Source organism: Suncus etruscus, chromosome 18, assembly GCF_024139225.1.
Source record: "Suncus etruscus isolate mSunEtr1 chromosome 18, mSunEtr1.pri.cur, whole genome shotgun sequence".
Lineage (NCBI taxonomy): Eukaryota > Metazoa > Chordata > Mammalia > Eulipotyphla > Soricidae > Suncus > Suncus etruscus.
In genome coordinates this window covers 13,931,211-13,957,286 of record NC_064865.1, presented here as the reverse complement: position 1 = coordinate 13,957,286, position 26,076 = coordinate 13,931,211, and the positions used below count along the sequence as shown (strand labels likewise).

The 26,076-nt window shown below is 36.4% G+C and overlaps 1 protein-coding gene across 1 annotated transcript; it reads left to right on the top strand.

Annotated features, from left to right (window-relative positions):
• The first annotated feature begins 530 nt into the window (after positions 1-530).
• Positions 531-22,705, top strand: CENPQ (centromere protein Q). The gene is made up of 8 exons (XM_049765231.1): positions 531-654; positions 1,889-1,940; positions 5,594-5,720; positions 12,879-12,947; positions 14,112-14,241; positions 20,389-20,508; positions 20,842-20,919; positions 22,338-22,705. The coding sequence occupies exons 1-8, from the start codon at positions 553-555 to the stop codon at positions 22,467-22,469; spliced, it is 810 nt and encodes a 269-aa protein (XP_049621188.1). The 5' UTR covers positions 531-552; the 3' UTR covers positions 22,470-22,705.
• The last annotated feature ends 3,371 nt before the right edge of the window (positions 22,706-26,076 follow it).

Genomic DNA, 26,076 nt, shown 5'->3' with positions numbered 1-26,076 from the left:
AAATTGACATTGTGTTCAGTAAGATAAATTATTATACTTCTGTTTTCTTGGAATTAAATATGGAGATAATATTATATAAGAAAGTACAAAGTAAGAGATGCAGAAGTATTTTTATATATTAATACCATACAAATGGGATAAATTTCTAGGAATGAAATTGATTTAGATATCTTTATATTAATGGTAGTAAAACAAATTGTTTTAAATACACTTAAGTATTTTAAAAGTACACTATAATATTTCCCAAATTTTATAATAAATAGTAATTTAATAATTTTGTTTGTTTGGGGGCCATACACGGAAGTGTATAATGGATAATGGGGTACTGGGTGGTATCATGGTGGATATTGGGTATTGTGATCAAACCTGGGTCAGGTTTGTGCAAGACAAACTACCCTTCAGTAACAGTTCTTATTCCCTTTCATGAACTTTGGAATATATAGATATATTAAAAATTATTGTGCAATGCTATAGTAATTTTTTGTGTTCTTTTTACCTATACAGATTTTTCCGAAGCACTGTTATAGTTACCATTACTCTGTTTGGGTCAAGATGTCTGGCAAAGCAACTATTTCCGAGAAAAAATCTCACCCATTGAAAAGAAATAAAAAAAGGAAAATTGACAATGCAGGCATAGATTTATCAGAGGAAGAGGTAATAAAAGCATGTAATGATCATTTGGAACTCTGAGTATCATTTTGATTATCACTTTATTCTTTATCAAAGAATGTGAAGACTAAATCAAATCTATTGTAAATCTTGGTAATATTATTATTAGAACTTACAGCATAATTTGTGGAAGTTCTTACATAAAACTTCTTTTGTTTTTAACATAGAATTCTTTGGGGATGTCTGTATCATGGAATATTTCTAAAGTGCTTTGTTTTCTTTTGTTATTTTTGGGCCATACCTGGTGGCACTTGGGTTACTCCTGGCTCTCTGCTCAGAAATAGCTCCTGGAAGGCTCAGGGGACTATATGGGGGATGCCCGGATCAAACCTGGGTTCCTCTAGAGTTGGATTCATGCAAGACAAATGCCCTCCTGCTATGCTATTGCTCTAGCCCCTGTTAAAGTGTTTAAAAAGAGCTTAGGTATCTGGTACATGAATTCTTCTGTGTTCATATGTTAAAAGTGGAGAATTTTTTGTCAGCCAAGATTTTTTTAGTAACATTTAAAAAATTAGAGTCAGAGCAATAGCTTAGTGGAAAGATGTTTGCTTTGCATGCAGCACACCAAGTTCAATTCCTGGTATCTCTTATAGTTCCCTGAAGCACTATCAAGAGTAATTCCTGAGTGTAGAACATCACCTGTTGTAGCCCAGATACAAAAATACGTTTAAATTATTTAGAAGGAATTTATTTCTTCCAACCATAAATAACTTAGCTAAAATGTTTTACTTTATTTTGATAATGTTTATCCTTGTTTTGCAGAGATTAATATACTTCTATTTCATTGGCAAAATAAATATTTAAAAGGTTGATCTTTTATCAAACAAAGAATTCTGTTGTATATTACCTCCATTGTCAAGGATTACATTATTATTTTGCTTGCAGTACTCTTTTATCTCAGATACTGCTTTTTTGGTTGTTTTTGTTTTCTGTTCATTTTGATTTGGGCCACGACTGACATTGCTCAGGGATTACTCTGACTCTGTGCTCAGAAATTACTCCTGGTAGGCTTCAGAGACCATATGGGATGCTGAGGATCTAACCTGGTTCAGCTGCATGCAAGGCAAATTTTCTACTCATTACACTATGGCTCCAGCCCCAGAAGTATGCTTTCTTTGAAAAAATTTAAAGAGTTTACTAATACTTTTTCTCATGTAGCAGGTATATTGCATAATTAATACTCTTTTATTTAATGTTCTGTGTGTATGTTTTCCTCTAGATTGGAATAATGCACAAAAAAAAAAGTCAGCCAAAGTGCCTGTCTACTAAAGGTATTGTTTTCTTTTATCTTTTTGGGGGTATTTGTGTTCTTTTAAAACATTCACAGTGCCTTGCCTACAAAGTTTGTAACTAGAAAGGATAATTATCAGCTGCATTTTCATTTTTGCAAAAATTAATAGTACTAAGTTATTTGGGATAATTGAATCTTCACTAATATTCCTTGCAAAATAATGTATGTTTCTAAATGGATAAGAACTAGAGAAAATCAAAATGTATACCACAGTTTGAATTATTCTCTGTGACTCATGGACATTTCTTAAATTGTTCCTCTGAATATGTCTCTGCTTCTATGGAATATATAACATGTAATTTATAATGTAATCTATATAATCTATAGTAGATTATATTCTACTGTAAATTTCTTCATTCTATTAATAAATTTATTGGAGAAATTGTTTTCGTAATAACCTTACTTAAATATTACCCTGCCACTAGTCATGCAAGATTAGATGATATTCTCCACATAGATTATTATTTCCCATATTGAACAGTCCTTTTACTTTTGTAATACTTTGTATATCTGTAATTTATTGTTCCTTCTGTTCAGAACTAAGGCCATCTTTCTTGTTTGTTCTTGTTAATTGTATCTCTCTTTTGTTTTTTATAAATAGAACAGGACCATTCATCTAATAGGCAGTGAATGCCAACTAATCTGTTGGCATTTCAAATAACAGCCTGGATCTGTATAATTTTCTGGTTTTCTTATTAACATTCTTTAGTTTACTCCTAAGGACCACACTCTTTTGTTTGATCTTAATAACAATGGCAGAATTCTTCATTAGAATTAATAGTCTTCAAGGGCTGAAAGGATAGTACAGCAGCTTGGAACTTACCTTGCACACCACCTACTCCAGTTCAGTCTCCAGCATCCCATGTTTCCTCAGAAATCTCCAGGATATACTCCTGAGTACAGAACCAGAAGTTAACTCTGAGCGTTGCTAGGTACATCCTGAAAACAAAACAAAAATCAGTCTTCCAAGAAAACACATTGAGAATAGTAAACCAGTACTACTGTTAGGGAAAATGGTATGGAGGCTAAAATTTTTTAAGTAGACCTGTTAACTGATTCAGTATTTCCACTTGTGATAATATATCTAAAAGAAATAGAAATATTTAGAAGTATGCCTAATACCTTTGCTTCTGGTAATAAATTATAATTCCAAAATTTGAAAATAAGTGTTTATATAGAGATGAATGAACAAAGTTTTGCTGTGATGGATTATTCTATAGCCTTGAAAAAAAAAGGGTATCTAAGCAGGAGTGATAGTACAGTGGGCACTCGTCTTTCAGATGGCCAATATGGGTTTAATCCCCAGCATAACATATGGTCCCCACCAGAAGTTTTCTCTGAGTACAAAGCCAGGAATAAGTCCTGAGTACAGCTGAGTATGAACCCAAAACCAAAGAGAGAGAGAGAGAGAGAGAGAGAGAGAGGAGAGGGAGAGGGAGAGGGAGAGGGAGAGGGAGGGAGGGAGGGGGGGAGAGAGAGAGAGAGAGAGAGAGAGAGAGAGAGAGAGAGAGAGAGAGAGAGAGAGAAGAGAAAGAAAAGAAATATCCTATTATTTATGACTATCTGGATGATCCTTGAGGGGGCATTCTGTATGTGAAGTAAGCCGGAGAAAGATCTTCATGATGTCTTTTTTATACGAATTATGTATTAAAAAAAAAAAAGGAAGAAAAAGCCAGGTTGACAGATAAAAAGATTTTGAGGAGGTTATCAAAAGAGGAACTGAGAAATGGAAGAATTGGAGAAAGGAGATGTTATTTAAAGACAAATGAATGTGGAGCCAGATACATGGTATAAGTTAAGGCTTATGTATGGCATACGGTTCTATGCCCCATCACCATATAAACCCTACACCCATTCCCTATCATATGGTGCAGCCCTGAAGACCCCAGGCACATCTATGGTGGCCTAGGTAACCCTAACATTGTAGGGCTTGAGCAGCAAAGCATCTTAGGCCCTCACATTGAACTGCTGATTTGGTTGGTGAAGAATTGCTGGAATGTGCCCTCTTGCCTCAGAAGCAGTATTTGGTCCACACAGAATAAAAAGACTAATAGTACTAGAGATGACTATGATAAGTCTAGGGGGCCAGTTCAGTGGCGCAAGCAGTAGAGCATTTGCCTTGCATGCGCTGACTTAGGACAGACTGCAGTTTGATGCCCTGGCTTCCTGTATGGTTCCCCAAGCCAGGAGCAATTTCTGAGTGAATAGCCAGGAGTAATCATATGCATCACTGGGTATGGCCCAAAAACCAAAAGAAAAAAGACAAGTCTGAATTAATAGCATAAAAGTAATAAAAACAGTTGTCATTTACCTAGTGCCTATATGATGTAAAGTAAACATACTTTGCTTAGCCTATGTATGCATTGTTTTATTCACAACCTCCAAAAGCCTTAAATCACATGCACAAGGGCATACAAATGGCAGAACAATTTGCTTCCAAAATTAATGCTGCTAAGCTCCCTGCTATTTTTAATATTCCCTTGACCATTTTAGTTTTATACATACACATTCCCATTTCTGTATTTGATAATGTAACTGACTAATAATTCCTACCTATGATGGAAACTTTACAAGTTCAAAGCTGAGAGTGTAGAGCAATCATTTCTTGTAATCAATTCAGTATTGGCTCCCGGAAGAATTTTCTATTTTACCATCTTTTATTTCTTTATTAATTGATTTCCAGATTTCCCTCCTCTATTTCTTTTTTCTTTTCTTTTCTTTTCTTTTCTTTTTTTTTTTTTTTTTTGGTCTTTGGGTCATACCTGATAGCGCTCAGGTGTTACTCCTGGCTGTACACTCAGAAATTGCTCCTGGCAGGCTCCGGGGACCCAATGGGATGCCCAGATTCGAACCACTGACCTCTTTTTTTTGGTTGGTTTTTTGTTGTTTGGGTTTTTGGTTTTTTTGGTCCACACCCATTATATGCTCAGTGGTTACTCCTGACTAAGCACTTAGAAATTGCCCTGGCCTGGGGGGACCATATCGGACGCCTGGGGATCGAACCTTGGTTCTTCCTTGGCTAGCTCTTGCAAGGCAGACACCTTACCTCTAGCGCCACCTCTCCGGCCCCTCGAACCACTGACCTTTTGCATGCAAGTCAAAATGCTTTACCTCCATGCTATCTCTCCGGCCCCTCCCCCTCTATTTCTATCCACCAGTTACTGTCAGTTGGCCAAATGAACATTTTTATCCTGAATATTTTAAATCTTTTTTTTTTTTTTTTTTTTTTTTTTGGTTTTTGGGCCACACCCAGTGGTGCTCAGGGGTTACTCCTGGCTGTCTGCTCAGAAATAGCTCCTGGCAGGCACGGGGGACCATATGGGACACCGGGATTCGAACCAACCACCTTTGGTCCTGGATCGGCTGCTTGCAAGGCAAACGCCACTGTGCTATCTCTCCGGGCCCATATTTTAAATCTTAATTTGTATCTGCATACTAGTGCTTCAATTAATATACAGATCTTATAGTTATATTTAATATTTACCATGTTACAATTGCAGCAAAAGAGAAATAAATTACAACTTTATAACATTTGATTTCTCATAATTTCTTTAGTTTTTTTGAGATAAGCTTCTTTTTTACCTTTTAAGTGACATTTAGTTTCTGTATTGACCAGTTTATTTCTGTCACTAGTGATAGGACAAACAAGCCATATTATTCTGAAGCAAGTAAAGATATCATCCAACAAAAGGAAAGCCTGGCAACCTCTCTCAAAGAATAGTAGAGAGTATTTACAAACTATAATCGAGTCCATAATCATGTAAGTATGAATATCTTTTGTCACATTTGATTTCCTTTGCATGTTTCTTATAAACATTTTTTTAATATTTTTTTATTTAAACACCTTTGTTACAAACATGATTGTGGTTGGGTTTCAGTCATATAAGATGAGACCCGCCATCACCAGTGTAACATTCCCATCACCAATGACCCAAATATCCCTCCTCCCTTCCCCACCCCTACCTGTACTCTAGACAGGCTTTCTATTTCCCACATATATTCTCACTGTTAGGATAGTTCGCAATGTAGTTATTTCTCTAAACTCGTCACTCTTTTTTATTTCTTTTTTTTTCTTTATTTAAACATCTTGATTACATATATGATTGTGATATATGATATGTGATTGTGATTAGGTTTCAGTCATATAAAGAACACCCCCTTCACCTGTGCAACATTCCCACCACCAATGTCCCAAATCTTCCTCCATTCCATCCCACCCCCACCTGTACTCCAGACAGGCTTTCCAGTTCCCTCATTCATTCACATGATTATGGTAGTTATGTGTATAGTTATTTCAATAACTGCACTCACCACTCTTTGTGGTGAGTTTCATGAAGTGAGCTGGACGTTCCAGCCCTCCTCTCATTGTCTCTGAGGATTGTTGCAAAAGTGACTTTTATTTTAAAACCCATAGATAAGTGAGACTATTCTGCGTCTCTCTCTCTCCCTCTGACTTATTTCACTCAGCATGATAGATGTACATTCATGTATAGGAAAATTTCATGACTTCATCTCCTGATGACTGCATAATATTCCATTGTGTATATGTACCACAGTTTCTTTAGCCATTCGTCTGCTGAAGGGCATCTTGGTTGTTTGCAGAGTCTGGCTATTGTGAATAGTACTGCAATAAATATAGGTGTGAGGAAGGGGTTTTTGTATTGTATTCTTATGTTCTTAGAGTATATCCCTAGGAGTGGAATAGCTGGGTCGAATGGGAGCTTTTTTGCAAGAACTGGCTAACCAGTTCTGCCAGCACCACTTGTTGAAGAGGTTTTCCCTGCTCCACTTAGGATTTCTTGCTCCTTTGTCAAAAATTAGGTAATTGTATGTCTGGGGAACATTGTCTGAGAATTCAAGCCTTTTCCACTGATCTGAGGGTCTGTCTTTATTCCAATACCATGCTGTTTTGATAACTATTGCTTTGTAGTACAGTTGGGGAAAGTAATGCCTCCCATTTTCCTTTTCCATAGGAGTGCTTTAGCTATTCGAGGGTGTTTATTGTTCCAGATGAACTTCATAAGTGTTTGATCCACTTCTTTGAAGAATGTCATGGATATTTTTAAGGGCACCGCATTAAATCTGTATAATGCTTTGGGGAGTATTGCCATTTTAATGATGTTAATCCTGCCAATCCATGAGCAGAGTATGTGTTTCCATTTCCGTGTGTTCTCTCTTATTTCTTGGAGCAGGGTTTTGTAGTTTTCTTTGTATAGATCCTTCATGTCTTTGGTCAAGTTGACTCCAAGATATTTGAGTTTGTGTGGCACTAATATGAATGGGATTGCCTTCTTGACATCCGACTCTTCCTATCATTATTGGTGTATAAAAAGGCCATTGATTTCTGTGTTAATTGTGTAGCCTGCCACCTTGCTATATGAGTCTACTGTTTCTAGAAGCTTTTTGGTAGAGTCTTTTGGGGTTTCTAAGTAAAGTATCATGTCATCTGCAGACAATGAGAGCTTGACTTCTTCCTTTCCTGTCTGGATTCCCTTGATATCTTTTTCTTGCCTGATCACTATAGTAAGAACCTCCAGTACTACGTTGAAGAGGAGTGGTGAGAGCGGACAGCCTTGTCTTGTACCAGAATTTAGAGGAAAGGCTTTAGTTTTTTTGCATTGAGGATAATATTTGCCATTGGCTTGTGGTAGATGGTTTCAACTAGATTGAGAAAGGTTCCTTTCATTCCCATCTTGCTGAGAGTTTTGATCAAGAATGGGTGTTGGACCTTACCAAATGCTTTCTCTGCATCTATTGATATGATCATGTGATTTTTATTTTTCTTGTTGTTGATGTTGTGGGTGATACTGATAGATTTACGGATGTTAAACCATCCTCGCATTCCTGGGATGAAACCTACTTGGTCGTAGTGTATGATCTTGATGATGCATTGGATCCTATTTGCCAGGATTTTGTTGAAGATCTTTGCATCTGCATTCATCAGGGATATTGGTCTGTAATTTTCTTTTTTGGCAGCATTTATCTCTGGTTTTGGTATCAAGGTGATGTTGGCTTCATAAAAGCTGTTTGGGAATGTTCCATTTTTTCAATTTCATGGAAGAGCCTGGCTATGATTGGTAGTAGTTCCTCTTGAAAGATTTGGAAAAATTCATTAGGAAATCCATCTGGGCCTTCGCTTTTCTTTTTGGGCAGATGTTTGATTAGTTTCAATTTCCTCAGTAGTGATGGGGTTATGCTACATCCTCCTCATTTAAATGTGGAATGTTATAAGTGTCCAAGAATGTTTCCATTTCTTCTAGGTTCTCATGTTTAGTAGTATAAAGTTTCTCAAAGTAGTCTCTGATTACCCTTTGGATCTCTGCAATATCTATCGTGATCTCCCTCTTTTCATTTCTAATACAGGTTATCAGGTTTCTCTTTCTTTGTTAGTTTTGCCAATCAATCTTATTTATTTTTTTCAAAGAACCAACTTCTACTTTCGTTGATCTTTTGGATTGTTTTTTGGGTTACCACTTCATTGATTTCTGCTTTCAGCTTTGTTATTTCCTTCTGTCTCCCTATTTTTGGTTCCTTTTGTTGGTCATTTTCTAATTTTTTGAGCTGTGTCATTAAGTTATTCAGGTATGCCCCTTCTTCCTTCCTGGTATGTGCTTTTAGAGCTATAAATTTTCCTCTCAAACCGTTTTTGCTGTGTCCCATAAATTCTGGCAGTTTATGTCTTCATTATCATTTGTTTCCAGGAAAGTTTTGATTTCATCTCGGACCCACTGGGTGTTTAATTTCCAATTGTTAAAGTTTTTCTTCTGTGTGCCTTTGTAGTTCACATCTAATTTCAGAGCCTTGTGGTCAGCAAAGGTAGCCTGCAAGATTTCTATCCTCTTGATTTTATGGAGGTATGTTTTGTGTGTCAGCATGTAGTCTATCCTGGAGAATGACCCTTGTACATTGGAGAAGAATGTGTATCTAGGTTTTTTGGGATGGAGTGTCCTATAAATATCTACTCCTCTTTCTTCCATTACTCTTTTCAGGACTAGTATGTTTTCTTTGGGTTTCAGTCTGGTTGACCTATCAAGTGTTGATAGGGCCGGGTTGAGGTCTCCCACAATTATTGTGTTATTATTGATTTCTTCTTTCAGATTTTTCAGTAACTGTATTATATATTTTGCTGGTCTCTCAATTGGGTGCATATATGTTTAATAGTCTGATTTCTTCCTGTTGCATATATCCCTTGATTAGTACATAGTGTCCATCTTTGTCCCTTACCACTTTTTTGAGTATAAACTTGGTGTCATCTGATATTAATATGGCCACCCCAGCTTTTTTAAGGGTGTTGTTTGCTTGGATGATTTTTCTCCATCCTTTGATTTTGAGTCTGTTTGTTTTGACTATTCAGATGTGTTTCTTGTAGGCAGCAGAAGGTTGGATTCATCTTTTTGACCCATTTTGCCACTCTGTGTCTTTTAATTGGTGAATTTAGTTCATTGACATTGAGGGAGATGATTGTCATAGGATTTAATGTCATCTTTGTAGATAAGTTTGCTGTGTCTGTTGGTCTCTCTTGTCTTGGAGTAGACCTGTCAGTTTTTCCTTTAAGACGGGGTTTTCATCTGTGAAGTCTCTGAGCTGTTGTTTATCCATGAAGCTATGTATTCCTTCAAACCTGAACGTGAGTCAGGCTGGGTGCAGTATTCTCGGTGAGGCATTCATTTCATTCAGTCTTGTCACAATATCCCACTACTGTCTTCTGGACTTAAGAGTTTCTTGTGACATGTCTGATGTAAGTCTTAGGGAAGCTCCTTTGAATGTAATTTCTCTTTTTGTTCTTGCTGCTTTCAGTAGTCTATATCTGTGGGATTTGTCATTGTAACAAGGATGTGTCTTGGGGTGTTTTTCTTTAGGTCTCTTTTAGTTGGTACTCTTCGGGCATGCAGGATTTGATTGCATGTACTCTTTAACTCTGGGAGTATCTCTTTGATGATGTCTTTGACAGTTGATTCTTCCTGGAGATCTCCTAACTGGGTCTCTGGGACTCCAATGATTCTTATGTTTTTTCTGTTGAGTTTATCAAAGACTTCTATTTTCATCTGTTTGCATTCCTTGAGTACTTTTTCTATTGCCTGTTCATTTGTCTTAAGGTTCTTTTCCAATTTCTTCTGCTGTGTTGAGTTTTTCTGCATCATATCTTCCAGTACTCCCATTCTCTCCTCAGCTGCTGATACCCTGCTGGCGAGGTCATCCATTGAGGTTTTCAGTTGAGCTACCGTGTTTTTCAGATCTGTTATTTCAGTTTAGAGTTTTCTGATTTCTGTCTTTGTATTATGCTCAGATCGATCTATGCTTTCTTTGAGTTCTACAAACATCTTCCATATTGCTATTTTAAGTTCCTTATCTGAGAGGTTAATCAGGTGGTTGGAATTTATTAGGTCATCCGAGCTTTCATCTTCATTCTCTGTGCACGGTGTTTGCCTGCGAGGTTTCCCCATTGTCATGCTGGTAGTGTGGTTTTTCCAGCATGTTGTGGTAGGGTTCATTGGTTAGAAAAAGTGTGTGGCCGCGAAGTGAAGCAGAGCAGCCGTGCTCTTCTGCTGCCTCTAGTTGAAAGTTTTTTGGGGGTACACTCCCTAGGCCTCTGAGGAGACCGTCAGGTATTCAGAAACACAGACAGGCACAGGAGAAATTTCCGCTGAAGTCCTCAGAGTGATCAAAGGCACAGCAGGGCAGAGCTTGTGCAGGCCAGAGAGCTCAGCTTATTGGCCGGCAACCCCCACAGCCAAACTCATCATTCTTTGTTTTGAGGTTCATGAGATCTGCTGTAACGTCCAGCGCTCCTCTCTTTTGTCTCTGAAAATTGTTGAGAAATGTCTTTCATTTTTCTTAAAACCCATAGGTGAGTGAGACCATTCTCTGTCTTTCTCTTTCTCTCTGACTTATTTCACTCAGTATAATAGGTTCTATGTACATCCGTGTATAGGAAAATTTCATGACTTCATCTCTCCTGATGGCTGCATAATATTTCATTGTGTATATGTACCACAGTTTCTTTAGCCATTCATCTGTTGAAGGGCATCTTGGATGTTTCCAGAGTCTTGCTATAGTAAATAGTGCTGCAATAAATATAGGTGTAAAGAAGGGGTTTTTGTAATGTATTTTTGTGTTCCTAGGGTATATTCCTAGGAGTGGTATAGCTGGATCTTATGGGAGCTCAATTTCCAGTTTTTGGAGGAATCTCCATATGGTTCTCCAGAAAGGTTGAACTAGTTGGCATTCCCACCAGCAGTGGATAAATGTTCCTTTCTCACTGCATCCCCACCAACATGCTTGTTCTCATTCTTTGTGATGTGTGCCAATCTCTGTGGTGTGAAGTGGTATCTCATATATCATCTCCCTGATGATAAGTGATGTGTGGAGCATTTTTTCATGTGCCTTTTGGCCATTTGTATTTCTTTATCAAAGTGTCCATTTCTTCTCCCCATTTTTTGATGGGATTATATTTTTTTTTCTTGTAGAGTACTGTCAGTACCCTGTATATTTTGGCAATAGTTATCAAAACAGCATGGTATTGGAATAAAGAAAGACCCTCAGTCCAGTGGAATAGACTTGAGTACTCAGAGAATGCTCCCCAGACATACAATCATCCTTTGATAAAGGAGCAAGAAGTCCTAAATGTAGCAAAGAAAGCCTCTTCAACAAGTGGTCTTGACACAACTGGCTAGCCACTTGCAAAAAAGCGAACTTAGACCCCCACCTAACATGTATGAAGGTAAAATCTAAATGGATTAAAGACCTCAATATAAGACCTGAAATCATAAAGTCTATAGGACAACACGTAGGTATAATACTCAATGACATTGAGACTAAAGGCATCTTCAAGGAGGAAACTGCACTCTCCAAGCAAATAAAAGCAAAGATTAACAGATGGGAATATATTAAGTTGAGAAGCTTCTCACCTGGAAGGAAATAGTGCCCAGGATACAAGAGCCAACCACTGATTGGGAGAAACTAGTCACCCACTACTCATCAGATAAGGGGCTAATATCTTATAAACATTTTTAAATGTTATTTTCCCCATGGGTGTAGCATATTTCTTTTTTTTAATATCTTTATTTAAGCACCATGATCATAAACATGGATTATTTTTTTTTAGAAGAAAACATAGCTGTCTCTTGTTGCTATTTATCTGTAGCAAAAAAGTTAGTTTCAGAAATTTGGAATTCTGTCATGAAACAAAATTCGAGTCTTATGAACTCATCTTCTATCTTTAAAATCTTATCAACAGGGATACTTTATGAAGAAATTTCATCCATATTAAACTTCAAAGGGAACCTGCCTATAGTAGATTGGAGCAGTGAGGGCTTTGTGTGAAAGTAAGTCAGGAAGCCCCCCAACAAAATGAATAGGAATTCAGGCATTAGTGAACTGAGCCAGTCATATAAATTATGTAATATACATAGTGACAAAAATAAAAAAAAATCTTTAAATATAGATGCTTAAAATAATTTGTTAAAAATAAAAGGAAAGTAGAAATGGAGTGATAGCAGAGCAGGTAGGTAGGGTGTTTGCCTTGCACGCAGCCCACCTAGTTTCAATCATCAGCATCCCATATGGTTCTGAGTGCAGAGCCAGGAGTAACCTGAGGGCCACCAGGTATGGCCACAAAAATAAGATAAAGATAAGTGATTGATTTTTACCTGGCTTTTAAGAAGTAAGATAAAAATAATAAGGGCTTGTGTGGTGGCGCTAGAGGTAAGGTGTGTCTGCCTTGCAAGCAATAGCCTAGGACAGACCACGGTTCTATCCCCTGGTATCCCATATAGTCCCCACAAGTGAGGAGTGATTTCTGAGTGTATAGCCAGGAGTAACACCTGAGTGTCAAATGGGTGTGGCCCAAAAAAGAAAAAAATTATAATAATTTTGTTTCAAACTAAGCTTTTTTTTATCCTTTTCTCTTTATGTCTAGAGCAATATTGAGTAAAAATGTCAAAGAAAAAGAACAGATTCAGTATCATCTTAACTGTCTGAAGAAAAGGTAATAAAGTCATGCAGTAGGTGATAATTTAAGACATGATTTTCAAAAACCTATTCAATCTTACTTTGCCAGAACATACATATTTGAAAGCTTTTCATTTGAAGTTTGGGATTTTTGTTTTTATCATTTTTAAAAGAAAGCTATAAGTATATATATTTCCCTAAACTTATGCCTTCTATATAATTATAAAATAAGTACAGAGAATTGGGGGAAAAGAAAGTAACACCACAAAATGCAAAATGTTTATTTTTACAGCTATTTTTCTGTATTTTGTCAATTTTAACTTCTTTAACTTCACTTTGAACAATTTAAAGTTTGAAAGTCTAATACTTTTAGGTATTAATTTATCTTGATTCCATGTTTTCTTTCATTATTGTATAAAATTAGTTGCATAGAGGCCAGAGCTGTAGCTCAAGCGGTAAAGCCTTGCACATGACTAACCTAGGAAAAACTACAATTTGATTCCCCTGCGTCCCATATGATCCCCCAAACCATGAATGATTTCTGAGTGCCTAGCCTGGAGTAACTCTTAAGCATCACTGGGTGTGTCCCAAAAAATTATTTTGCATAGGCGGAACTGGTAGGGCAGTTGCCTTGTCCATGACTGACCTGAGTTCAATCCTCAGCATCTCATGATTCTCCCAAGCAATGCCAGGAGTAATCTCTGGGTGTGACCCCCACTGAAGGAAAAAAAAAGGAAAAAATAACTAGTTTGCTTTAAAGTGTTATTTTCTAATACTTAAAGCAACTGTAAAAAAATTTATTTTTTCCTCAGAGACAGTGAGGCACACTACTGATGGTATGTTTGATGAGTTTCAATGATGACTTTTCCTTAGTCTTTATACTGTTCCTTATGATTGCCTGAGAATTTTTTTAATCTAATTTTTATATGGGGGGAGTCTGAACACTAATTTGCTTTTTTTATTAATCTGGTGGTAAACTAAAATAGTGCCATGCAGTGGAGTGGGAGTTTGTGTGGATGAATTCTTAGGAGTCCTGGGAGAGTTTATTACTAAAGATTATTCAATATTTTTTTATAAAATAGTATTATAGATCCAGGGAATTAGAGGAAAGAAAAAGATGACAACTGTCTTGTAAAAACAGAACAAGATGTTGGTGGTACTCAAACAGAAACAAATAATTGGTTTTTATTCTGTTCCTAAGATTGTTGCAGCAGTGTGAATCCTTGAATGTTCCTCCCAAAAAGGTGAAATATTCAACTGATACAACTGGTGCTGTGAAAGTGAAGAGTACACAGCTTAAAAGTACTCAGGAAGGAATAGCATTGTTGCAGGTATGAAATTTGAATGTGGAGTTTTTAAATTGGAAGAAAGGGGAAAGACTAATATTGTTTTAATTAGGATATTTTCCTAGTAGTATTAGATATTGTTTTTGTTTATTTTTATTTGTTTTCTTTTTTAATAAAAACAAAACGTGCTTGAACGTCAGGATTCTAAAGATATATGACTCAAGAGATAGATCATATGCCTGGTATATGGAAGACCCTGGGTTCTGTGTGTGCACAGTATTGTACAGTTCCCCAGTGTTCATCCAACAATTTGGTGTTCCTGGTGTACAGAACCTAAAAAAATGAAGTGGACTACTGATTGATGATAAGTAGCCTGGAAACTGACAGTCAATAGCACATTTATTAGGGCTGCTAATGCCTTATACATTTTATAAGTATTGTCTACATGATTAGCTCCATGTAATCAATCAAAAGGGAATAAACCCTGAGGCAAAGAGGTGAGTTAATTATGAAGATTATAAAAGAATAGAAACAAAAATCACAGGGAGACAAACCAGAAACAGATTTCTGCATAAGGTGCAGCATGACTGCTACAATTTGTCTTGGGATCAACCGGATCTGTACTTACCAGGCCCACATCAAACCAGGAAGGTTGTTCCAAAGCAAGGCCTTTGCCCTAGTTCCTGGAGCATTCTCAATAGACAGTGATGTAGAAATTAGAGCCTAGGTCATTCCTGGACTCCCAATACCCAGTGCCTCTGGGCATAATCTTGGTAACCCCTAAGCTCTTATCAGGCCTGAGTGCCATTGAACTGTATCGGGCCTGCACACCACTGGATTTGCCTCTATAAAAAGTTTAAGAATGTAATGATAAATTAAAAGTTCTCATATGTCATTAATGATCTAAAAGTGCTATTTTTCCATAACATTTTATCTATAATTGAGCTACCTTACCTTGGTTATTAAATTTACCATTAAATGCTATGGAATGACAAATGAAATTCTCCTAGTTTTTCCATCTTGTACATCAGGATCCTCATCATTATTATCATTGTAGCTAATATGCAATAACAGCTTTCTACTTTCTAGGCACTATTCTCAGCATTTAATAGTTCCATATCTGTATCTTCACACTAAGTAAAAATGCTTGTTCTATGCTATCCTGATTTTACAAAAGTGAAAGGTATTTTTAATTAACTTTGGGTATGCTGCTTAAAATTATGATGTAGATCTAGTCAAATGACTTCACACTGAGTAGTGCCTCCCCTATCATAACATCAAAAATTAATATTAATAACAAATAAAAAATTGGGGGGTTCACACCGGTGCTCAGGAGTTACTCCTGGGTTTTGCATTCAGATATCACTCCTGGCTTACTTGGGGACCATATGGGATGCTGGAAATTAAACTGAGGTCTGTCCTGGATTGGCCCCATGCAATGCAAATGCCCTGCTGCTGTGCTATTGCTCCGGCCTCCGCAAATAAAATTTTTAAAAGAAATGATAAAGCAGATTATTTAATTATGAAAATGTAGACAATTGTTTTATTCTTTATTTCAGAATTTAGATTATAGTTGCTTACATCTTCTGCTATTAACATCTTTTGCAGTTTAATAAATGCAAGGTAATAGTATGCAAGAATCCATCTTCAAAAAGTACATCATCACAGTTTTCTAATTTAAAATTCTCATGTTTATTTCTTCATATGACTGAGAATAACCCTTAAGTATTAGTGTGATATTTGGGAGGGAAAGGAATTTAGGTCACATACAGTTGTGCTTAAGAGCTTAATCTTGGCTCTGCACTCAGGACTCATAGCTCATATTGCAACACCTACCCTCTGCATCCTTTTCTGGTCCAAAGTGATCATTTTTACCTCAGTTTCATAGAATAAGATTTAATTTTTATCCCAACATTAATACCTTGTCAAGAGTTTAATTTCAGTATTGTCACAAGCTTCACCCCTCAATGAACAATTTTAGATGATATTGATTATTTCTTTTAAATTTAATTTGATTGAGGAATAATAGATTATGAGCTGAAGTTTACATGTGGTGGTTTGATACACATACTTTGAGAAAGGATTTCCTACATCTGGTTATCTTATCAACCAAGCATTTTACATGTATTTTGTAAGAATAAAAGTTTTACCAATGTGTTATCTTCATTTTGTTTTATATTAATTCACATCAAAAATAAATACTTAATTTAAATATTAAATTTTAAATTAAATATTAAAATTCATAAATAGGAGTTCCTATGATCACACCCCTGGCTACTTATGAGAAATTAATGTAGAGTGTTCATGAAGGCCACTTTGTTATTACCAATTTATTGTGAACATTAATGAAGGAAACTTCAATTAAAATTGGAGATGAGTAGGCCTGTAGAGGGAGCCCTATTCTCTTCTACTTATCAGTTTAAACTTGAGTTAAATTACCTTTATGGTCATTTAGGTAAATTACCTTTATAAGCCCAGCCAATGGGTGGAACTCAGCCAATGAGAGGGATAGTCATCTGAAATTTTATTTTTCTCCATTGCACTTTATTTTCCTTTTGTTACTTTCCCCACCTTCCTTTCTTTTTTAATTTTTCTTTTTTTTTTAATTTTTTATTTTTAATTATGAGAACAAAGATGCAAAGAAAGAGGACAAGGTAAAGTTACAGTGGAAGGACAATCACCCTTAACATAATTCTCAGAAGAAGTCCCCTTGCTGATATCTTAACTTTGAACTTTCAAAGAACATTAAGATAAATAAAACAGAATCCATGTACAATTACTTTGTCCCTCAAGTCCCCAGATTGTAACATATTATAATATTTCTTAACAGCACACAAGGCAATCTAAAGCCATAAAACTTACGTAACTCCTTAAACATTAGAGGCATATTAGCTTAAGTTAACCTCAAATTTTAGGTGGTTTATTTTTTTTTTTTTTTTTTGGATTAGAGTCAAAGGAGCACAGTAAAAACGGTGTTAGAGTGGCAATTGTTGTTTGCATAGGCCCACCAAAAGATGAGGGGCATGGAAAGGAATAACCTTGGCCTAAATACAAAGAGACCCTACCCCTGAAGCTTCCTGGCATAAGACCCAACTCTAGGCTCCAGGCAAGCTAGATCGTCCAATCCAAGACATTGTCTGTAGTGCCAACACACTTTTATTTTTCACACAGTCTCTGTTGTTGCTATCATGTTTCTGTATTAAAGATCCTGGAATCTGCATATCCTACATTGAAGTCAGGATGTGGAGCATCCTCTTGTTTTACCTCACCATTAAAGGGCAATGCAGGGAGCCCTGTCCTGTAAGCAGGTCGTTGTTGTTAAGTCCTCTCAGTGTTAAGGGAAGTCTCTTTTGAGCAGGTCGATGTCTGCGCAGTGGTAGGGTCTTCCGTGGTAGAGGATTGCTTCCAGGTGATGTTACAGACAAACCTGGATGTTTCATGAATGACTTCCCTGGTTCAGGGGTGAATGGAAAATGCCCTTTCTTCTGAGGCCTGTGCCAGGTCGTTATGTCAATGTTCAGGGTGTAACGTCCCTTTGCACTACAAGATTTGTGTGTTCCAATCTCTATTAGATAGGATTTTATTTATATATTATATTGTATAGTATTTTCCCATTTTAATGTGCCTATGCAAAAAAGGAGCAATGCCACGTGGCGTTATTGGTGCATATGGGGCCATAAGAACAAGTCCAACAATCCCCATGACATGGTTCAATCATATGCATTAACCTGGGGGACTCTTTCACCAAAATTCCTTGTTGAACAGCTCATAAAGAGAAGATAAAAAGTGGTTAGAATCGTCACTGTATAAAAGAACATTTAGTAAGACTTACAGCTGTCAGAGAAAACACAAAATATTCTAAAGAAATATGTGTCCATTTTATGTCTCTTGAAACAGTTTGGGGTTGTTACACACAATGCACGGCTTTGGTCTGTGATTAGGATTGTGCAGTACTGAAGTTAAAAAGAGTAATAATGTGGGTTAGTGATGTTTGGAGGGGTGAGAGAGTTAAGGAGTAAAAATGAGCTTTGTAGGGGTGTGGGAAAGGGCAGAATACAAAATGGACATTCTGGATACGCAAAACATAACATAAGGATAAGGAATACTCTTAATACACACTAGCCCCTGCGCAGTTCTGTAGTTTGTGGATGCACAGGGAGGAATTTCTCTCCCCCCCAGGGCCTAATTAACCAGGTGTGGCACTGAAGACCCGCCTGGTGTGGGAGGATCTCAGTCCCCTGGACTAAGTGGTCAGCCCAGGGGGCCTATGGCTAGCTGTCCTGCCCAGAGCCCCCAACATACCAGTGGAAGACACCCAGAAGTCCTGGCATGTGGAGTCTTCTGAGCCCAGCCCTGCCTCTGTAGTTTGTGGATGCATAGGGAGAAATTTCTCTCCACCCCTCCCCCTAGGGCCCGATTAACCAGGCTTGGCCCTGAAGACCCGCCTGGTCCCACCTTCCTTTTTATATAACTTTTCAGAGTATTTGTTTTATCATTAGATTATGCCTGGTTCGTGAATCATAAAGTCAAGTAGGTCTTCAAATGTATTAAATTCTGGTTAACAATATAAAGACTATAACTCGGGGGCTGGAGAGATAGCATGGAGGTAAGGCGTTTGCCTTTCATGCAAGAGGTCATCGGTTCGAATCCCAGCGTCCCATATGGTCCCCCGTGCCTGCCAGGAGCAATTTCTGAGCATGGAGCCAGGAGTAACCCTGAGCACTGCCGGGTGTGACCCAAAAAACCACAAAAAAAAAAAAAAAAAAAAAAAAAGACTATAACTCGGGAAAACCAAATGAGAGATGCTGAGGGGAACATAGTTGGGAAGAGGTATGATTTTCTTTATTGAACCCATCACTCTCCTAGCACTTAAGTAATTCACCAAACTGGGAATTTTACAAGCTTGCTTTTATGAAAGTATCATCGGATTAAATTCCTAGCCCTATTTCTGGGACGTTTCAGGTCAGTTCATGAGACTGAAATGATAAACCTCTGTTCACTTTATTGTTTTGGCAACCAGACTTCGTCATCTGAGTCATTAGCATAAACTTTGTATATGAAAGATATTACTTAGGATAACAAGTTATTTTTTTCACCCCTATTATAAAATCTCAGATGTTTTCTGGAGCACTGTGCCAAAATGATGATGAAAATGAAAAAAAAAAGTTTCCTGTTACTTAGCCTTCCTTCTATCTAAAAAATGGTTTGCTGGGTAGTGGACTCTAGGTTGAAAGTTTCTTTCATTCAGTAATCTGAATATGTCATTCCACTCTTGTCTTTCATAGGGGATATTTGTTGTGGTTTCATTTGTTCTTTCTTTTATATAAGCCTTTTCTTCCATACTGTCTTAAGTCCATTTCCCTCTTTTGTTTTTTTTGTTTGTTTTTTTTTTGCCATTTTGATTACTATATGTCTTGTGTTGTTCTTTTTGAATTCATTTTGTTTGGTACTCTTTTGCCTCTTGAATTTGCACAGCTGCTTTTCTCCCTAGTAGGAAAGCTTTCTGCAATTATCTCTCCCACTACTTGTTCTCTCCCTTTTCTCTAAAAACCATAATACACTGATGGTTATCAGTAATCTGACCTGCAACAAGTACACATTCCCAACTTATTCATACTTGTTTTTATTGATTTCTCTTTGTCCTCTTCCATAAATTATATAATTTTGGTGTGATAGAACAGTGATTTAGGCACTTTCCGTGCATGTAACAAGGCATCCCCCCAGCACTCTTTCTGATCTTCCACACCTGCCAATAATGATTACTTTACATACAGCCAGAAGTAAGTTCTAAGCATTGCAAAGTATGACCCAAAACATATGCCAAAAATGTAACTATTCCTTTTAATTATAGGAAAATATAATTTTTATTAGTGTTCCTGCCATAATGATCAATGTTGATTTGGGCAAATGAAAATGTTGATATTCAAATACTCTGAATTTATATTTATGACTTTTATAATATCATATATGGCTTACTATGTATGTGCTAACCTCAGCCATTAGGCTCAAAATTTATTTATATGTGTATTCCAAGAGTCCCTCATTGCAGCAGCTTTGGTGTTTTTATTAGATGAAGTATATAAACAGTTATATATGTATACTATATAAGTTGATGATATTTGATTTTGTTTAATATGCTTTTAAAGAGTAAAATCATTAAGTTAAAATATTGACTTATTTTTCTGGCCTCAGGAAGAAATAGAAAAGATAGACGAAACAGTACATTCAATTAATGAAAAGATTGAGAACCTAAAGAACAATATTGAGATTTTGTCAAATGAGGTAGAAGAGGAGGAGAAGAAAATAAAAGAGGTAATTGTTTAAAAAGATATATTAGTGGAATCTCAGTATAATTATTAAGTGTTTCAATTGTACCAACAGTGTTTTGTTTCGTTTTTAAATAATAGCCATTCAGGAATGCTGTGGGGTAAAGGGCCATAGATTTCAGTCTAGCAGAGAAGTCTGATGATGCTGAAGCTAGAGAGGTTCTCCAGGCTCCAGGATTTGGGGACTGAATTTAACCTTTAACCTATTAAATATGCATTACTACTTTTCTCTCAGTCCCCCTTCACAACCTGGAGACTGTGTGTAATAAAAAATAGTCATAATAAGTTTTTTAAATTCTTGATTTTTTTCTAATTCTAGCTGCATCAGAGAACTTGTACTGAGAGCCTCAGTCTTCCAGAACTTTCTGAGGAAAGTCTGAATTCACCCCTACTTCAGGTAAATACAGATTTCCACATTGTTTGTATCAGAAGCATTTATGAATGTCATTTTCATAAATATTTATTGAGTTAGGGGCAATTTATTGGTTTTCTGGGTTCTAGGGTGTTTGAACTCAACGTTCCTTAGGCTTTGTTCTTAGCCCTTTGATTCATCTCCTCAATCTACATCACTTCTTTCTTAATGAACAAATGGAGAGACAGAAAAGGAATGCTTTGCATACTCTGGACTCCGCTTTAACTGCCAGTTGCAGCTCGGGAAGCCTTAAGTCTGCTGCATCCTTGGGCAATGTCACATCTCATTTTCAAGCTCCACCATTGAACTCTTGAGCCAAATTATTTGAGTGTCACTGGGAGTGGCTGTTAGGCTTTCTGAGTACTGCGTGGGATGTTCCAACATATAAATGGCTTTCAAATGGAATCTGTGTTATAAACTATTAGGCAAAATTATTTTTTCTCATTTAACCTTGAGTTTTTATATTTCTCCTTTGATTTTTGTATTTGCAGCCTCATGCTGCAGTAAACTAGTATTCTTTTGTTCTTTTTGCTTGGGGACTATACACAGAGCCAGAGAATAGACCAAGATCAGCAGTATGCAATGGCAAATGCCTTAACCCCTGAATGCTCTCTCTGGCAACAAGTTTAAAAGTCTTGTCAGTTCATGTAGATGTGTCATTGCTTATTAATAATTGTGCAACTTTTCGTTTTATGGATTTACTATAATGTAATAACTGGTAGAAATATTTGCTATTCTAGGTCATACTGGATGCACTATACATATATCTATACATACTTGTTACAACTAAGATATATTTCTAAACATAAATTTTTACAATTGCTTTTGTTTATTGTTAGTAATGATATAAGATTATAAAATAGTACAGTGTTTTATTTGTATTAGCATGTAAACTGGAAATTTATCTTCAATAAATATCTCAAGATAACATTTTGTAAATATACTTTTGATGACAGAAAGTCTTTGTTTCCTAGAAAGTAATTTGAAAATTTTGTGGATGGAAGAATGGCGATATTCAGGACTTCCCTTTTGTCTTTGTTCTTAGTGATCAATCCTATTGAGACTTGGGTTCTGGGGATTGAACCACGTGGGAGTCTAGAGAGATAGTGTAAGGCTTTTGCTTTGCATATAGCTAACACAGATTCAATCCTTAATATCTCATGGTCCTCTCAAACACTACCTATAATGACACCTACAATATCACTGGGTGTGATCCAATCCCACACACCCTCACCCTATGCACTTAGCCTGAGGGGGAAAAAATCTACCTATTTAAAAAAAATAGCATTAATAAGCATTAGATATAGAAATGGTATGCATGAGGCTTATTATACCGTAATAACTTAATTTGGTCATTTTTTAATTTGGAAATGCTAAATCTAATTGTACTGTTGTACCCACAGAAAGAAATTTTGGCATTAATTCCAAACCAGAGTGCTCTTCTAAAGGACATGAATACTCTCCATAACTCATCTAAGATAAAGAACATGTTAACTGTCATCGAAGAAGCCTATAAAAGACTGGATGCATATTAAAAGTTTCTTAAATCTAGTTCCATATTTATGTAATGTTTATAAATTTGTAAAATTCCTCATCTATGTTTGTAGGACAGAGGCTTATATTTCTAGTTTATTATCTTCTGATATACACTTTAAAGTTAGACTCTAGCAGATCTACTACTAGCATCTAATATAATTTTGAAAACTTTTTATAGTAGAGAAAATGTTAAGTCTTTTTATTCTAGTTATTTGCCTGAAGCCATAAAATTAATATAGCCACAATAAAATGTATATTTGTTGAATAGAGTTCATTGTTAGCTAGTGCAAAGTGATTTAGTGTCTGTAAGGTGTTTATAGTAAATATGTACATATTTTCTCATCCTTTAGCTGATAACTTGCATCTTCTACTTGATTACATGGAATTTGAGAAAATTCTCAAGTTTGTTTACTTTTATTTTTTTTTGGTAACACGCTAACCTTTGTATGACCTAATTAAAATTTGCCACAGACTCTGAGATGGGATGAAAAGCAACTTACATCCACCAGTGGTGGGAATATTGTTTGTTTCAACCACTATTGAAAACAGTATGGAGAGTTCTCAGTAAATTCAGAATTGATCTGTCATATGTTGTAGCAGTTTTACTTTTTGGTATCTATCCCCAGGACAGAAAAACATTCATTCAAAAGAACATATCCACACCAATATTAACAGTTAAGTTTTGGAATCAGAATACATGCTCAACAACAGATGGGTGGATCATGAAAATGTGATACATATATATAATTAAATAGTACGTAGTTTTAAGTAATGATACAATCATGCAGTTGGCTGCAACATGAATGGAACTGGAAGATAATTATGTTAAGTGAAGTAAGCCAGAAGGAAAAGAAAAATAAGTGTAGGATGATATCCCTTATTATGGCACTTTAGAATAACTGCATGAAGAAATGGAATGGTTTAAATGGAGTTGTCTAGAACACTCTTGGCCTCACAGTATAGTACAGAGAAAGAAACAAAATGTGTTAAGAGGAGGAAGACAGGTGTGATATAATGGAGAGCAAGGACAGTACTTTGGGGGCTCAGGTACTTCAGTGGTATTGGGGAAGAATAGAACTAAATGTCCAAACCATAGAGTCAACAACAGTGAAATCATGACCCGAAATTTAACAACCAAACATAAAAATGTGTCTGTTGTGATGCCAGGCTGCAAGGGAGAGTGTGGAGATTTGGGTTGGACTCTGGGAACATTAGCGGAGGGAGATTGACACTGCTGGTGGATTTTGGTGCTAAAACACTTATGTCTACAACACAAGTATGAATAACTTAGAAAATCAGTGCTTTAAATTTTAAAATCTAATAAAAATGGAAAAATAAAATCTGTGACAGACCAAGGAGATAAGATCACAATTTTTAGTTTACTTTTTAGCACCTACCATTTGGCTCCTTATGACCCTATTTCCTGTTGGCCTTAATCCTGTGCTCTTAATCTTTATGCTTTGCCAGGAGTGACCCTGAACCCATCTGAGGTACACAGTTGGGTCTGGGGAAAAAAATGGCAATTTAAGTAGCATGAAAATTTTATTTTCTTAATTGGATTACTGAATAGAGTTGAATATTTGTTTTCTTTTGTAATCACAGCATATATTTACTTTAGAAATTACTAATAAACAAGTGTATATCCTTAAAATAATAAATTTGGGGGCCAGAGCGATAGCACAGCGGTGGGGCATTTGTCTTAAATGCAGCAGGATCTGAGTTTGATCCTTGGCATCTCATGGTTCCCTGAGCCTACCAGGATTGATTTCTGAGTGCAGAGCTAGAAGTAACCTGTGTCGCCAAGTGTGGCCCAAAAAAACAAAATAAAAATAAAAACAATACATTTCTAAATCATCCCTTGCAATGATGAAGACCAGATATTCTGTCAAAACCTCAAAAAAGATGAAAAAATTTTAAGAATAGTGATCAGGGGTAAGAGTGATAGCACAGCAAGTAGGATGTTCGTCTTGAACACTGCTTATACAGGTTCAATCTCCAATATGATCCCTGAACCTGCCAGAAGTAATGCCTGAGTGTAGAGCAAGAAATGTTTGAGTGCCTCTGGATGTTACTCCAAAACCAAAACGAGTGGACAAAGGGGTCCAGCGAGGTGGCACTAGAGGTAAGGTGTCTGCCTTGCAAGCGCTAGCCAAGGAAAGACCGCGGTTCGATCCCCCGGCGTCCCACCAAAAAGAAAAAAAAAAGAGTGGACAAAGAACATTAAAAGATTTTAGATCAGAACTTTAAATGTATTTGATCATCAATCTATCAGAATAAAAATCATTTAGAAGCCCCTTGAAAATCTTGCTTCTTAAAGCTAACTTGTTTACTCTCCACCAAATGTATCTGTCTACTACTGTTCCCTTGGATCATTTCAGTACTGTAAATGTGCAATCCGTTCTAGGAAACAATCTTCAGAAAAGAAACATGAAGTGCAACATGTAAAGAAAGCCTTATAAAACTTTTGAGGTGCTGGAGAGATAGCATGGAGGTAGGACTTTTGCCTTGCATGCAGAAGGACAGTGGTTCGAATCCCAGTATCCCATATGGTCCACCAAGCTGCCAGAAGCAATTTCTGAGCATAGAGCCAGGAATAGCCCCTGAACGCTGATGGGTGTGACCCAAATACACCCCCTCCCCCAAAAGTTTAAAACTACCATTTTCTATCTTCCGCATCACAATCACCATTCTAGTTCCCTATCATTCAACTTTAACGTTGACTCTCTTAGTTTCTTAGAGACACTTAGATTCTCAGAAACAGACTGGGGGTGTGGACATGGGAGATTAAATTGGGGTACTGATGAGATGTGTGTTTTAATGTATGGCTGAAAGAACTCAATTTTTTAACTATAATTCAATTTAAAAGTACATGATTAAAGGGAAACACATCCATGGCTCATGGTTGGGATTATTATCAAAATGGCAATAACATTGTATAGTATAAAGCACACATTCAAAGCACTATTCAGATCCAATACATTCTTTATAAGGATAGGCATATTTTATCAATAGATCAAAGACTCTTAAAATTCATAGAACAATCAAATACCTTAAATAGTAAACTGCAGTACAAAACAGTAATTAAAACAGCATAGTATTGGAATAAAGACAGACTAAAATTAATGGATAGAATTGAATATCGTGAGACAAACACACTTAGGTGTATGATCAGTTAATCTTTGACAAAGTAGCATAAAACAGTGCAGAAAGGAAAATTTCTTTAAGTATGTTAGGAAAACTGATCATCTATATAAAATAAAATTAAACTCACACCTCCTTTTGCCATTCACAAAGGTTAAATTTAAATTTATTAAAAACCTTGAAATCAGACCTGAAGCCATAAAACTACATAAAGGCAGAACTCTTCATGACATTGACAGTAAAGGTATTTTAAAGGATGATAGACCACTGACCAAGCAAATTGAAGCAAGATAAAAGGGACTGCTTTAAACTAAGACATCTGCATCTCAAAGGAAATGATGACCAAGATACAAAGACAGTTCATAGATTCAAAAGAAAAAATTTTACCAGCCAATTATATAAAGTGTAGCTCAAAAATGTCTAACTCTGTGGTCTTGTGTCAGGAAATTTCAGTGGTAGGGTCTC